We start from the raw sequence: 15,022 nt of genomic DNA on the forward strand, positions 1-15,022 counted from the left end.
AGGACCTGGCCATGGTATCCACTCGGCCGAAAGCCATCGCCAGGACAAACGTGGCAACCCAGACGGAGCCCCTGCGCAAACACACATCTGTCCAGGCCTCCGGCTGCAGGGAGTGCCTGAGGCTGTCCCTGGTACAGGAGGGCAGCAGAGACGACGCCTGTGTGCGCTGCGACCAGGTGGATGATCTGCTCAGCCTGGTGGCAGAGCTGAAGGAGGAAGTGGAGAGGCTAAGGAGTATCAGGGCGTGTGAGAGGGAGATAGATTGGTGGAGCCGCACCCTGCCATCCTTGAGGCAAGGGCAGCACACGGAGGCTCCGCAAGAAGCAGAGGATCCCCTGCCCTCTTGCCACCAGGCAGAAGGAGGCGACCCAGGCGACGGAGGGGAATGGACACAGGTCCCTGCTTGGGGTGCCAGGCGAACCCCCGGCCGGCCTCCCTCACCTCAACCTTCCCAGTTGCCCCTACACAACAGATATGAGGCTCTGGAACTTGAGGGCCAGACAAACAAGGACGCAGATGAAGGCCCATCCAGGGGGTTGCCCGAGACGAGGCAGTCAGCCCCACGCATTACGACTGCCTCCGCTAAGAAAAAAAGGAGGGTAATTGTCATAGGTGATTCCCTTCTGAGGGGGACCGAGGGCCCAATTTGCCGGCCAGACCCATCCCACAGGGAAGTCTGCTGCCTCCCTGGGGCCCGGGTGAAGGACATTACTGGCAAGCTCCCAAGTCTCGTGTAGGCCTCCGATTACTACCCACTACTGGTTATACAGGCTGACAGTGAGGAGGTTGCAGAGAGAAGTCCCAAAGGGATCAAAAGGGACTTCAGGGCGCTGGGACGACTGGTGGGAGGATCGGGAGCACAGGTAGTGTTTTCCTCGATCCCTTCAGTGGCAGGGAGGAATACTGAAGGGAACAGGAAAACTCATCAGATCAACACGTGGCTCAGGGCTGGTGCCATCAGCAGAATTTTGGCTTTTTTGATCATGGGGAGGTTTCCCCGGCACCGGGCCTGCTGGCGACGGACGGAGTTCAGCTGTCTCACAGGGGGAAAAGGATTCTTGCTCATGAGATGGCGGGGCTCATCGAGAGGGCTTTAAACTAGGTTCGAAGTGGGAAGGGGATAAAACCAGGCTCACTAGAGAAGAGCCTAGGGGTGGCACGCCAATGTCGGGGGAGAAATCGGCAGCCCAGCTCAAGTGCATCTACACCAATGCACGCAGCATGGGCGGCAAACAGGAGGAGCTGGAAGCCATTGTGCAGCAGGGTAGCTATGACTTAGTTGCCATCGCGGAAACATGGTGGGATGTGTCTCACGATTGGAGTGCTGCAATGGATGGCTATAAGCTCTTCAGAAAGGACAAGCGAGGAAGGAGAGGCGGTGGGGTAGCCCTGTATGTTAGGGAGTGCTTTGACTGTCTAGAGCTCAATGGTAGTGATGATGAGGTCGAGTGCTTGTGGGTAAGGATGAGGGGAAAGGCCAACCAGGCAGATATCCTGCTGGGAGTCTGTTATAGACCACCTAGCCAGGACGAGGAGGCAGACGAAATATTCTACCAGAGGCTGGCAGAAGTCTCACAGTTGCGAGCCCTTGTTCTCGTGGGGGACTTCAACTTTCCGGACGTCTGCTGGAAATACCACACGGCAGAGAGGAAACAGTCGAGGAGGTTCCTGGAGTGTGTGGAAGAGAACTTCCTGATGCAGCTGGTAAGCGAGCCCACGAGGGGAGGTGCCTCGCTTGACCTGCTGTTCACAAACAGAGAAGGGCTGGTGGGAGATGTGGTGGTCGGAGGCCGGCTTGGGCTTAGCGACCATGAAATGAGAGAATACTCAATACTCAGTGAAGTAAGGAGGGGGGCCAGCAAAACCTCTACCATGGACTTCCGGAGGGCGGACTTTGGCCTGCTCAGGACACTGGTGGAGAGGGTCCCTTGGGAGACAGTCCTAAAGGGCAAAGGGGTCCAAGAAGGCTGGAGGTTCTTCAAGAAGGAAGTCTTAAAGGCGCAGGAGCGGGCTGCCCCCATGTGCCGTAAGAAGAACGGGCGGGGAAGGCGACCGGCCTGGCTGAACAGGGAGCTCTGGCTGGGACTTAGGAAAAAAAAGGAGAGTTTATCACCTGTGGAAGAAGGGGCAGGCAACTCAAGAAGAGTACAGGGTTCTCATTAGGTCGTGCAGAGAGGAAATGAGAAAGGCAAAAGCCCAGCTAGAACTCAACCTGGCCACTGTAGTGGTTTTACAAGTTTATTGTAAAAATGGTTTTACAAGTATATTAATAACAAAAGGAGAGCCAAGGAGAATCTCCATCCTCTATTGGATGCGGGGGTGAACGTTCCCACCAAGGACGAGGATAAGGCTGAGGTACTTAATGCCTTCTTTGCCTCAGTCTTTAATAATCAGACCAATTATCCTCAGGGTATTCAGCCTCCTGAGCTGGAAGACAGGGTCGGCGAGCAGGATAAACCCCCCATAATCCAAAAGGAAGAAGTTAATGACCTGCTATGCCACCTGGATGTTCACAAGTCTATGGGGCCGGATGGGATCCACCCAAGGGTACTGAGGGAGCTGGCGGAGGAGCTTGCCGAGCCGCTCTCCATCATTTACCAGCAGTCCTGGTTAACTGGGGAGGTCCCGGACGACTGGAGGCTCGCCAATGTGACGCCCATCTACAAGAAGGGCCGGAAGGAGGATCCGGGGAACTACAGGCCGGTCAGCCTGACGTCGGTGCCGGGGAAGATTATGGAGCGGTTCGTTTTGAGGGCGCTCACAAGCCATGTGCGGGACAACCGGGGATCAGGCCCAGCCAGCACGGGTTCATGGAAGGCAGGTCCTGCTTGACCAACCTGATCTCCTTCTAATGACCAGGTGACCCGCCTAGTGGATGAGGGAAAGGCTGTGGATGTGGTCTACCGGGACTTCAGTAAGGCCTTTGACACTGTCTCCCACAGCATTCTCCTAGAGAAGCTGGCGGCTCATGGCCTAGACAGGTACACTCTTCGCTGGGTAAAAAACTGGCTGGACGGCCGGGCCCAGAGAGTTGTGGTGAATGGAGTTAAATCCAGTTGGCGGCCGGTCACGAGCGGTGTTCCCCAGGGCTCAGTACTGGGGCCGGTCCTGTTCAATGTCTTTATCAATGATCTGGATGAGGGGATCGAGTGCTCCCTCAGTAAGTTTGCAGACGACACCAAGTTGGCCGGGAGTGTTGATCTGCCGGAGGGTGGGAAGGCTCTGCAGAGGGACCTGGACAGGCTGGATCGATGGGCCGAGGCCAACGTATGAGGTTCAACAAGGCCAAGTGCCGGGTCCTGCACTTCAGCCACAACAACCCCATGCAACGCTACAGGCTTGGGGAAGAGTGGCTGGAAAGCTGCCCAGAGGAAAAGGACCTGGGGGTACTGGTTGACAGCCGGCTGAACATGAGCCGGCAGTGTGCCCAGGTGGCCAAGAAGGCCAACGGCATCCTGGCCTGTATCAGAAATAGTGTGGCCAGCAGGAGTAGGGAGGTGATCGTGCCCCTGTACTGGGCACTGGTGAGTTCGCACCTCGAATACTGTGTTCAGTTTTGGGCCCCTCACTACAAGAAAGACATGGAGGTGCTGGAGCGTGTCCAGAGAAGGGCAAGGAAGCTGGTGAAGGGCCTGGAGCACAAGTCTTATGAGGAGCGGCTGAGGGAACTGGGGGTGTTTAGCCTGGAGAAGAGGAGGCTGAGGGGAGACCTCATCGCGCTCTACAACTACCTGAAAGGAGGTTGTAGCGAGGTGGGTGTTGGTCTCTTCTGCCAAGTAACTAGCGATAGAACGAGAGGAAATGGCCTCAAGTTGTGCCAAGGGAGGTTTAGATTGGACATTAGGAGAAATTTCTTTCCTGAAAGAGTGGTCAGGCCTTGGAACAGGCTGCCCAGGGAAGTGGTTGAGTCACCATCCCTGGAAGTATTTAAAAGACGTGTAGATGAGGGGCTTAGGGACATGGTGTAGTGGGTATGGTGGTATTGGGTTGATGGTTGGACTCGATAATCTTAGAGGTCTTTTCCAACCTTAATGATTCTAGGATTCTATGATTCTAGGTCAACTGTATGCATTTATAAAAGATCACATACTGATTATTGCTTTAGTCATATTTACTGCAAATCAGAACTTAAAGTAGAAATAATTATAAACCTTGAAGATAAATATTAAATTTAATTTGGTCAGCACTATTTTTGAATATATGTTCTACTTAGGTACAATACTAGAGATTATTTTATCTTTCTTTTTTTTGGTCTGTACCAAAACTATATTTTGAATTTTTATTGAAAATATCCTGAAATTATATTTTAGTTCCTCATAAAAGTTGGTGAAAGGTTCATCTAGACATTCAACAGCTCTCTGATTTTGAGAAACGAGCAAAACAATGTGCAAAATCAAATTTACTTTAATGATTCAAAGTTGAGTGGACATAGTTCCTTTCTTAATTGAGCAGTAATTGCATGTTTTCACAGCAACTGACTCTGAAAACCCTGAGGACTTTAATTCCTTGGGGAGTGGCCAGTCCAGAAAATATTTGTACCTTGGAGCTATGCTAGAGTCATGCTTTTTCCCCCAAGGTAAGTGGCTGAAAAGTGGGCTTCAGAAAAGCTCTGCTTTTCCACAGAGATATTTGTGATTTCAAAAGAAAACTACTGGTTTTGCACTTGTTGTCTCTCACCATGATGTAGAGCTTTTTAATGCTATGAAAGTGAAAGCTAAATTCTCTCTAATTCTGTTTGCATCTGTTTTGTATCTCTGACACTGTATATACGTTCATTTTTCTCTTCATTTATCCATCCCTGTGCATGTAAAGCCCTGGAATTGTAGCTGACCCTTCTTCAAGCAGGAGGTCCTCCTGAGATCTCTTCCAATCTGAATTATTCTGATTTTATGTGTATATACTACCTCTTTACCTTTCTATCTATTCCTTCGTTCTGATGCAAGGCTTTTTTGTTTTGTGTGTGTGTGTGTGTGTGCATTACACCCATCTTTATTCTTTGCTATCTATTCTCCATTTATTTCTGAGCTTATGTGTCTATTCTGTCTATATAACTATTCATCCATTCCTGTATATCCTGCAGCGCCTCTCTTTCTTTTTCCCTAGATTTGACTAAAACTGTCCATGTACTTAACACTATTGTCACACCTTTGCTGAATCCTTTCATTTATTCTCTGAGAAACGAAAAGGTGAAAAAAGCTTTGAAAAGAACACTGCAGTTCAAGTCCTGGGATTGAACTGGGATTGTCACTCAAAAGATGATATTATGTTTCGGGGATTTTTTTTGTTACTTTAAATACTGACTTTATCTTGGAGATATGAGTGAGGTTGGAGCACATATTACAGAAAATTATGTGGACAAAGTGTGGACCTGGGAGTCATGGATTTCATCGCCAGCTGTATCATAGGTTTTCTTGCTTTGCACCTCCGCTTCCTGCATTTGCAAAATCTGGACATCACACAAACCACTGTTGTCTGGTTCTCTGAGAATTAGGTGTGAAGATGTGTAGATAAGCCCTTGGAATTATTATTTGTTCCACACAGTTTCAGAAATCTGTATGAGGAATTTCACCATCTGAGTCTTCTTTAATAGCCATAAGTAAATGACAGGCACCTCCAAAAATCCATCTGAGACTTGAGAGTTCATTCATCTTAGAGGTGAACCCTTGGAAAGGACCCACGTAACCAAGATGCTAATTTTGATGTGTCTGCTTTGATGTTTCTGCAAAGACTACATGGGGGCCTTCATGTCCACTTTTCTAGATACAGGGATTGGTTCTACTTGGGCATAGAATATATAGCCTTCATTTAAAATTCCTTGGGCTTCTAAGGATATACCCATGCTATGTAACTAAACAGTGCCAGGGAGTAGCCCTGGGCACAGGAACATGATCTTCTATGTTGCAGAATCATTAGAAAGATCCCTGTCATAGCATTGGGTTATGCCACCTGCTATTATTGCAAACATCCTCTGTTATTTTCGAGGAGTTTTTATCAGCCAGAAACTATTTCTGTGGATGGCTTGCATGTGTCTTCTATGACTTGCTTCCTCTGTCTCTCTCTCTCTCTTTCTTCTCCTTTCTCAGTTCTTTTCCTTCGTTTGGTTGGTTGGTTGGTTTCCCCATGTCTGTTCTGATATGTACAATGACAGCCTCTTACCTGCAAAATTTTAAGTGTTTTTAAAGGAGACATTAAAAAACCCTGCCTTCTTCTGTGCTCATTAAAAGGATCTCTTCTTCGTGCTATATAACGTGGTTAGTAAAACACACTTGTCTGAAAAAGCTGGGACCCCCACCATCACATTTTAGTCATTGAAGGTGGATCTTATAGACAAAGAAGTCAGAGAAGAGGACTAAGAAATCTCCATCTGCCTAAGGATGGAATAAATCACCCATAGTATTATGTTGACAGCCAGCTGAGACTTCATTTTCTCCATTTTATATGGCTTACCTAGGTGACATTATTCCTGTACCCATACACTGATAGATACACCCAAATGAATCTCAGGGGATCCTCCACATAGCACATCCATGGGAGGAGTGGTCAGACGTAAAGAGTTGTTTTCCAAGGTTGTATCCAATTCTGAAAAAGAGTGTGAGCTCAAATATTAGCCTGAAAATATAAAACACTGCTGTCAGTGCCAAAGTTCTTGCTTACTTTTTTCCTGTTACAGTGATACAATTTTATGTTGTGGAAATGCCTAAAGATCAGAGTACTCCCCTTTGGTCAGCCTTTTGCTCTGGTCAGCCCCCTGCAAGGAGAAAAGAGAGATGAAGTTTCTTTCCCAAGCAGCTGAGTAGAAAACCAAAGGCAGGGGATGATGATGCATGGAACAACCCAAGGACATCAAAACTGCACCCAGGACATCTTGAGAACCCCCAACCTCCATTCTACTGAAGCAGACATGGAGGCAGAAACAATTTCTTGGAAGAACTTGATAAAAATGAAGGGTTCTCTTTGTGGACTTTAGGACATGGGCATGACTGTGATTGAAATGGAGACTGGGATTGCTACGACAGGTCAGGTAGGGACTGAATGCCCAGGTCTGTGCTTAAATGAGACTCCTGCATCCATGTTCAAAGGGTGTGGGTGGAGGCCCCAGGTGAGGCTGGCCAGGGACATAAGGGCCTATTAGCGCACTCAGGGTCCTGACAGTTTGCTAACATGCACAAGAAAATGAGCTTTGCATTGGAAAGCAGTTCAGTGGGGCATGAACTTCCAGCTTCCACCATTCAAAACATATGCTCGCAGAAATCCGGGAGGAATCCGTCACTCACCTCCACGTACCTCTCTGTAAATGAAATGATAGGCACTATGACAGGAACTTTCTGTGTGGTGACGTGTCATCTGCTCTGAAGGTTAGGCATCTCTCTCTGAGGTATATACAGTACTGATTTTAATTCCCTATAGCAGTCTAAAGAGTTGATTGACATGTTTGTGTTGTCTGTCTTGGATTTCACCCCACCTTGTTTCAAATGGATCCAATGTGGCTACTTCCAACTGATGAAGTCAAAGAGATGTATGTAGTCAGGGCAGAGAAACAGGCATCGTCATAGTCTTTATACACCTAGGTGAGGTGAATTTCACCTAATCCATCCCCATGCATCACCTTTATCCCCCCACCCCACCCCTCAGGGTACTGGGAACTCTGCTACGAAGTCATTCACACGCACTCACTGCGTTGTGGCTCTGGAGTTCAAAATATCATCAGAGCCTACAAAACACCTTGCTACCAGATCTTTCAGGGCCTGTTTGACTTGTTCATTTTGAAGGGTGTAGATGTAAGGGTTACATAGCTGAGTAATCACACAGTAGAGGAAAGACACAACTTTGTCAAAATCCCTCCCACCCCGCTGGCTTGGTCGGATGTACCTGAAGATGGAGCTGCTGTACAGAATAGCAACCACAATGAGATGAGCAGAGCATGTGGAAAAGGCCTTTTTCCTGCTTGCTGAATACTGGATGTGTGTGACAGTGTGGACGATGTAGGCATAGGAAAAGGCAGTTACTGATAAGGTGCCAGGTAATATTAGAACACTTGTCACCAGCATTACTTTCTCAATGAGGCCGGTGTCTGTGCAGGAGAGCTGGAGCAGTGGCGCTATGTCACAGTAGAAGTGGTTGATGACGTTGGGCCCGCAGAATGGCAAATGGAGTATAATTGTGAGTGGGTAGAACACCAAGAAGAAACTCACCACCCAGCAGCCCAGCACCAGCTGGAGACAAAACCTATTGTTCATGAAGGTAGCATAATGCAAAGGGCGGCAGATGGCCATGTAGCGGTCAAAGGACATGACAGCTACATGGAAGAAAGTGCAGATACCCAGGATGAAGAAGAGGGCTAACTGAAGAAAACATCCAGAGAGGGAAATTGTTTTTGCTCCTGTGAGGAGGCTGTAGAGTGTCCTCGGCATGAAGGTAGAAGTGAAACAGATTTCCACGAGGGAGAAATTCCTGAGGAAGAAATACATGGGGATGTGGAGGCGTTGGTCCACCAGTGTAATGGTGATGACAGCGATGTTTCCTAGGAGGATCAGGAAGAAGGCAACAAAGAGAATGGCAAATAGGATGATCTCCAAAAAGCGATTGCTAGTGAGTCCCAAGAGAATGAACTCCACTGTTGTCTGATTCATCTCTGAAAGCTGAAAGATAGTTAAAAAGAAGATGTTAAAGATGTTCCAAGAAGCAGAAATGAAAGCCTAATCAGGCGGTACATGTGGTGGTCCTAACTGGAAGACTATTGTAATCCAAAGAGTGAGTGATCTACATAGCAGTTGACTTGAGTATGTGCAGCCTGTGCTGCACATATCACTTGGCCACAGGACAAACTTAGCTGGCGAATCGTAACGAAGCCACCTTTAGGCAGCTCCCATTTGGCACCAGTGATGATGCCACCAGTACGTTCTTGTCCTCATCTTAAAGTGAAGCAGCAGGTTCTCATGTGGACATCCTTTTGCTAGACAGTAGAAATAATGAGTAGCATTTTTTAATTCTTAAGAAAATCTCGTAAGAGCTCTACATACCATAATGTTTGGGAATTACTCCACAGACAGGATCAGTGTCTGTGCCTTGGCTAGAAATCCATCCAATGTTTCACAACTACAGGTTCCCAGCATCTGAAGGGACATAAGATTATCTATACTATTCTCTTTCCCTTTTTATATTACCTCCAAAAAATGCTATTTTAATTAATACCTTACAGAATCTGAGTACCTTTCTTACTAGTGTCCATTACAAACCCCAGAGCCCATGCGTTATAGTACCTTTGAGGGCAGATTCCAAATGAGACAGCATACCCTTTTCCATAGAAATCTTGAATGCGATTCATCTCACCTGACGGCAGGTTGCTACTTGTCTAAGTACCAGTGTATTCGTCAGTACTTGCTGCGTTGTCAAAGGCAGAGATTCAATACCTCCAGAGAGACTTTCTGCTGATCTCAAGCTGCGTGTCTGAAGTACTGGTATGTGTTCACTCTTGAGATACTGACCCTAGGAGATGAGATTTAGCTCCTCCCCTGTCGTCTTTGTGATACCACAAGTCAGGGTCTGCAAGCATACCTTAACATACTGTTTTCCAGGCTGGCTTCCTGACTTAGCAGACAAACACAAGTTTTAGTGCTCTACTTTTTAATCAGATTTTCCTATATTTATGGTAACATAAAAACAGTACCTTCCCAAATTCCTGTAGGTTACCAGTCTGCATCAGTTTCCAGGTGGCAGTGAGGTGGCAAGGTCTCTTCATCACATTCTAGAAACACAACGAAAAACAGTAGAATAATTCTTGTCCACAAACAAAGCAAATTATGGTATTCCCTGATAAAATATTACCAAATTATTTTATTTACATTTTTTGTTCATTAATTACCCTTAATAAATACTCCTGGGGGGAAAAAAAAGAGCAAAAAAAAAAAAAGCAGCAGTGATCTGTTGAGGAAATAGCAAGGATTTCATAAGCAGTCTGCAAATCATCCCAGTTCAATATTATCTCAAGCCTTCAAAGTCCCATTAGCATGCTCACAGCCACTAATTCACAATCACTATACGTGCCTTCTGAACCTTTTTAGGGCTTTATTTTAGCATGAGATGAACCCTGCGCTGGAAGTTCACTCCATTAACTAGAAAGGTCACCTGCCCATTGATGATGTCTCTCTTGTCTTCAGTCATCCCAAACAGAGCAACACCAATAACTGAAGCACAGCCATCAATCCTGCAAATTATGTTGTGTCCCCCATTACCTGTTTCTGACACGGAATACATCAGTTGGGCCTTCTTTCTCTAGCTCCACATTTTATACTTCCAGTTAGTTCTACATTTCATGTCTGTCTTCCAGCTTAGGGAATAATTAGGCACTGAACTTTGCTGACGACACTGCTGGGACACATCGCTTTCATGGGCAGGTTTCGGGGAGAGCTGGTTCGTAGAATCATGGAATAAGAGTAAGAGAACCCTTGAGGTTGGAGGGGACCTCTAGAGGGCATCTTAGTCCAGCTCCTCTGATCAAGCAGGTCACCTAGAACATGTTGCCCAGGACCATGTCCAGTTGGGTTTTGAATATCTCCAAGAAGAGAGACTCTACAGCCCCTCTTGGAAACTTCTTCCAGACTCAAGTCACCCTCAGAAGAAGGGTGTTCTGTCTTATGTTCAGACAGAATCTCCTGTGTTTCTGTTGGTGCCCATTGTCTTTGGTCCTGTCACTAGGCACCACTGAGAAAAGCCTGGCTCTGTCCTCTTTGCACCCTCCCTTCAGGTATTTATGTACATTGATGAGATCGCCTCTGAGCCTAGATGTCACAATAATACAGCATAGCTCTACTCTGAGCATGAGGGGATGCAAACCTATCTGCCACATTTCCCTGATGGGCAGCTACTGCCTTTATTTCATTCAGTTGGAAAAAAATCTGATTTCTTACAAGGAAAAGCCATATGCAGAATAAACTAGGGCTTTTTCCTTTTCCCCTACAAACTGGTAATTTATTCCCAAAATGGAATTTCACAGAACTGTCAAGACCAGAACTTTCTGCACATTTCCGTTGCCTTTGATGAATACTCTGTATTCTGTAATTTTTTTCCCTTCGCAGTTAGTTGCTTGGTGTCAGTGAAGAATTTCATTCTAAATCCTTATAAACATATTCCTATTTTCTGCTTGCAAATGGCTGTTTTTTCTACAGGACCAAAAAGAAAAGCCACTTTTGGTATGAAATCCTGGTTTGTAACAAGCCACAGCTAATACTGTATACAGACTTCTTTGTTTTCATTTTCCGTAAAACCAGAATATCTTTGCACAAGTATGGGGGGAGAGAAGAGAAGGCAATCTGCTTTCAATTCAAACCCAGCCTTTCTCTTTTGCCTCAGTATCTCCCTAGCATGAGACTAAGATCGAGCTGTGGTGAAAATCTGAAAGACAGAAATGCTGTAAGACAGCTATCAACAGTGCAGCATAGACTGTCTTCCCTCAGACCTGTCCCAACATGTGGGTAGTGTCTCTGAAGCTGTCTGCATTAAGATACATCACAAGTGGTAAGCAAACATTTTCAGGTCATTTTCTCTTTCCTAGTGATACTCTCTTTCCTCTGTATATACACTGTCATTGGCAATGTGTGGAATTAGTCTTCTTTTCAGTATTTTTGTCAGAAAGAGTAAAGACCTCCAGCAACCTGCTCTTTCTGGGATCCAACTTCACAAAAGCTCCTAGATGTCATTGTCAAGTTACAAGATAATACAGCGTAGCTCAACTCAGAAGAGCAGGGGATGCAAACCTACCTCCAACAGAAGACTCCAGCAACCTTCCCTTACAGGATTCCTGATGCCTGTGTTAGGGCAAGTGCTGGGATTCAAGAAGAAAGCAAAATCTCAAACCACCTTGAGCTTCTGGTCATTCAAAATAGAATAGTAATAATTAGCAGATTTGAGATTCTGTCACCGCGGGGCTCATTAAAAAGTTCTGGGAGTTCTTGGAGAGCTTCACTTCATTTGTGTGGATCAGGACTACGTGCAGATGCAGGAACCTCGTGATAACTGGAGCAGAACTAAGATGGGGATTTTCTGTGTAGGAAAAAGAAGAGACTTTATATTGCATTTGTCTTTACTTTACTTATATTGTAAGCGGAGCACGAGCACAGCCCCATGACTTGAGGCAGGTAATATTTAGTCAAGTCTTAACTAGTTAGCTCAACTCACTCTGTAGTCAACGGAGAGAAGCAGAAAACCCTGGTGGGCAGTTCACCTGAGATGAACCTACCTTTGTGAGGTGCCGGTCCCACTTCAGGAGCGCCTCAAGGGATGCTGCTCTCTAGGGTATCCCAGATGACTGCACTGGGCTGGCAGACATGGCATAGGGCCATCCAGAGACATACAATCAGCTGGGGCCACGGTTGGTGGCCAGGTGTGTGTCCCACCACACAAGTAAGGCAGTAGCTGCCTAGGCTGAGGATACTAAATTGTATTTTTAAGCTCATCCCTTGGTACTGCACTTCAGCCAGAGGAGATCTCATCAAGGGAGTAGCAGGCAGGAGTCCTCTCTTGCTGAAGCAATGGTCTAAGGGAGGGTCAGAAATGGAAGATCCCCAAAGGCCTTATATCTCCAGCTTGATTTAAAGGCATTATACTGACAAGCTCAGATGAAGACAAATATTCTGTAGATGTGTGAAAACAGAGGAGAGGACTTCCTCCCAGGTGACTAGCTTAGGCTTAGGCAAAACAGATGTTTATCCTGCAGATAAACAAGTGAGTGACATTCAGTGCTGGGGTTCAGAACCAGCAGCGTTCTTCCAGGGCTAGGTGCAAGGGCCATAGCTGACCTGGGGTGTCTGGAGGAGGAATGCGTTCCTTTAAAACAAATGAGTTGCACAGGTGCTCCCCATTTCTTTAAGGGTCCATGATGTGGGGTCCCAAAATACCCTTCTTCTTTGGTATAGAGTCTGGAATTCAGGGAAGTGCTTACATCATTGATCTCTGAGAGGGTCTTGCCTCTGGGCTGTCTCTGATGGTTGTTCAGAGGTCTACAGGTGGTAGTCAGAGGTACACAGGTGCCTCCACTGCCCTGACCCAGTGACCAGAATGAAGCTGGGAGTTGTTACAGGCTATTTATTAGCAGAGTTTCTCAAACTGTGGCCACAACCCCTGGGAATGAACACCACGACCAGGATAAAAAAATGTGAGAGAAACCAGCCTGAAGCCAGCAGTGGTCAACATGCTGAGGGAGGAAGAGTGAAAGAGGCTGGAACACACTTCCTTTCAGAGATGAAGGGTCATAGGACCCATGGTCCTGTTCCAGCCACCGGTACTGAGGTCCTCACTCCCCTCACTCATGCTGGTCCCTCCTGTAAGGGTATGTGGAAGGACAATGTCTTCTCCTTTAAGGGTATCTGGTCAAGGACCTTCTCAATGCAAACCAAAAGGATAATAATAATAATAGGAGGAAGCCATAAACAAGAACATGCAGGGACACAAACCTGACCGACAAATGATAAGGGAGACAGTGATTCAAACCAAACCTGGTCAGTCACACTAGGGCACATGAGGACATGTGTTATTCAAGTCCTGTATGTAGGTGCTGTAAAAGGCAGCACCTTGTTTGATGGCAGCACCTTGTCTGCCAATGTCCTTTTACGTCTGTGCATGTGAGTGTCTGGGATACGTGCTCAGCTTTGAACCTGCAGATGAAAAAGTGGCAGCTGCATCCCTCATCCTGGGCAGAGACCCCTGGAATGGAGGCACTGGCCTGGGCTCCAGCAGCCAGGCAGGAGGGTTCTGGGAGGAGGATGCTGGAGACGGCAGTCACTCCTGACATACTTTAACACTTTCGTAATACACATGATCTGGTTGAGCTGTCAGTATTCCTGAGAGTACGCATATATAATCCTTATGCAATGGGGGGCTGATTCTTTGTTAATGTGCACGCAGTCATAAAGTTGTAACCGGACTTCTAGAGACTTCTGTAACCACACTTATTATGCGGGCATCAAAACAGGACTTGTGCTAGTAAATCCTTGGCTAAATGGGATCAATTGGGTTGCAAAGATCTTAACAGAACATTAGAAAGGTAATAAGAGGTGAAAACAGCTCCAATAACAGGCCTAGTGACTAGGATTTGTAGGTTGGAGGATGAAAAGAGATGCTTATCAAAGTATGCACAAGACCTCCTGTAGGTAATGGATCACTCCCAGTTATTGAATCAATAATGAGATTGGCTATAAAGCAATGGTTCACTGGAAATGAAGGAGTATGGGAAGGGAAATGCCGACCTTAATTAGGAAAACAGCAATCTCTTACAATTCTAAGACATTTGTGAAATGAATGTGTAATATGGACTAATGTTAGTATAGTGAGAGACTAATTTGTGCCAGAGCTTAGCACCAGTGACTAAAGTAAATGAAGCCTTAGGCCATATGAATTGTACTTTAACTTAAGTTTTTATCTGTGGAAATGTAACGGGTGGCAAGGAAGTGTAAGTAAGAATTTAAGTACAGGATATTCTGTAACAGAAGATAAGGAAATGTCTCAAGAAACAGACAAAAAGGCTGCCTGGAGGCTGCAAGAGCAAATCAGAAAAAGAGAAGACCCCAGACTCCACGAATGGGACTGGATGAGCAGAAGTGCTATCAGGAAATCAAGTGACCTACAGAGACTATAAAATCCAGTAACAATCAACAGACGGGGTCCCTCTTCGGAGGCACCCAGCTCTAGCTGTAACTACTATTGGATATTAAACACAGCAGAAAAAGGAACTCTGATTGTTTTATTAAAGCAGAACCTAGGGATGAGCCCTGTTGAGGTGGCATCCGCTTAATTCCTACCATGGTCTAGGTGGTGGCTGTATAATTGCTACAACAGTTACAAATGGTGCAGAACTACCACTGGTTCCAAAAACTAAGAATTAAGCCTAGCTGCCTTTGATACTGCTATGCGACTCAGCAGTTGGCACAGAGCGTTAGCGATTCGTATAGGCAAGTCCAGTTGTTTGGCTTTGATAGCTGCATCTCTCCAGGCACCAGGTCATGGGATGTCTGTGTCCAGGTGGATCCCG

At 46.3% G+C, this 15,022-nt stretch overlaps 1 protein-coding gene and 2 pseudogenes across 1 annotated transcript; 2 read left to right on the forward strand and 1 right to left on the reverse strand.

Moving 5' to 3' along the window:
- Window positions 1-15,022, forward strand: part of LOC142091706 (von Willebrand factor A domain-containing protein 5A-like) — a 521,312-nt pseudogene that overhangs the window by 275,055 nt on the left and 231,235 nt on the right.
- LOC142091600 (epimerase family protein SDR39U1-like) overlaps window positions 1-15,022 on the forward strand; it is a 334,998-nt pseudogene that overhangs the window by 96,108 nt on the left and 223,868 nt on the right.
- LOC142092062 (olfactory receptor 6E1-like) lies at window positions 7,570-11,771 on the reverse strand. Its single transcript, XM_075171799.1, has 2 exons — window positions 11,758-11,771; window positions 7,570-8,639 (listed from the first exon to the last, which is right to left on the reverse strand). The coding sequence occupies exon 2, from the start codon at window positions 8,628-8,630 to the stop codon at window positions 7,671-7,673; it is 960 nt and encodes a 319-aa protein (XP_075027900.1). The 5' UTR covers window positions 8,631-8,639; window positions 11,758-11,771; the 3' UTR covers window positions 7,570-7,670.

Source organism: Calonectris borealis, chromosome 22 (genome assembly GCF_964195595.1).
Source record: "Calonectris borealis chromosome 22, bCalBor7.hap1.2, whole genome shotgun sequence".
Taxonomy (NCBI): Eukaryota; Metazoa; Chordata; class Aves; order Procellariiformes; family Procellariidae; genus Calonectris; species Calonectris borealis.

Coding starts and splice junctions, on each gene's coding strand:
- LOC142092062 (XM_075171799.1), bottom strand. CDS start 8,630: ATGAATCAGACAACAGTGGAGTTCATTCTCTTGGGACTCACTAGCAAT.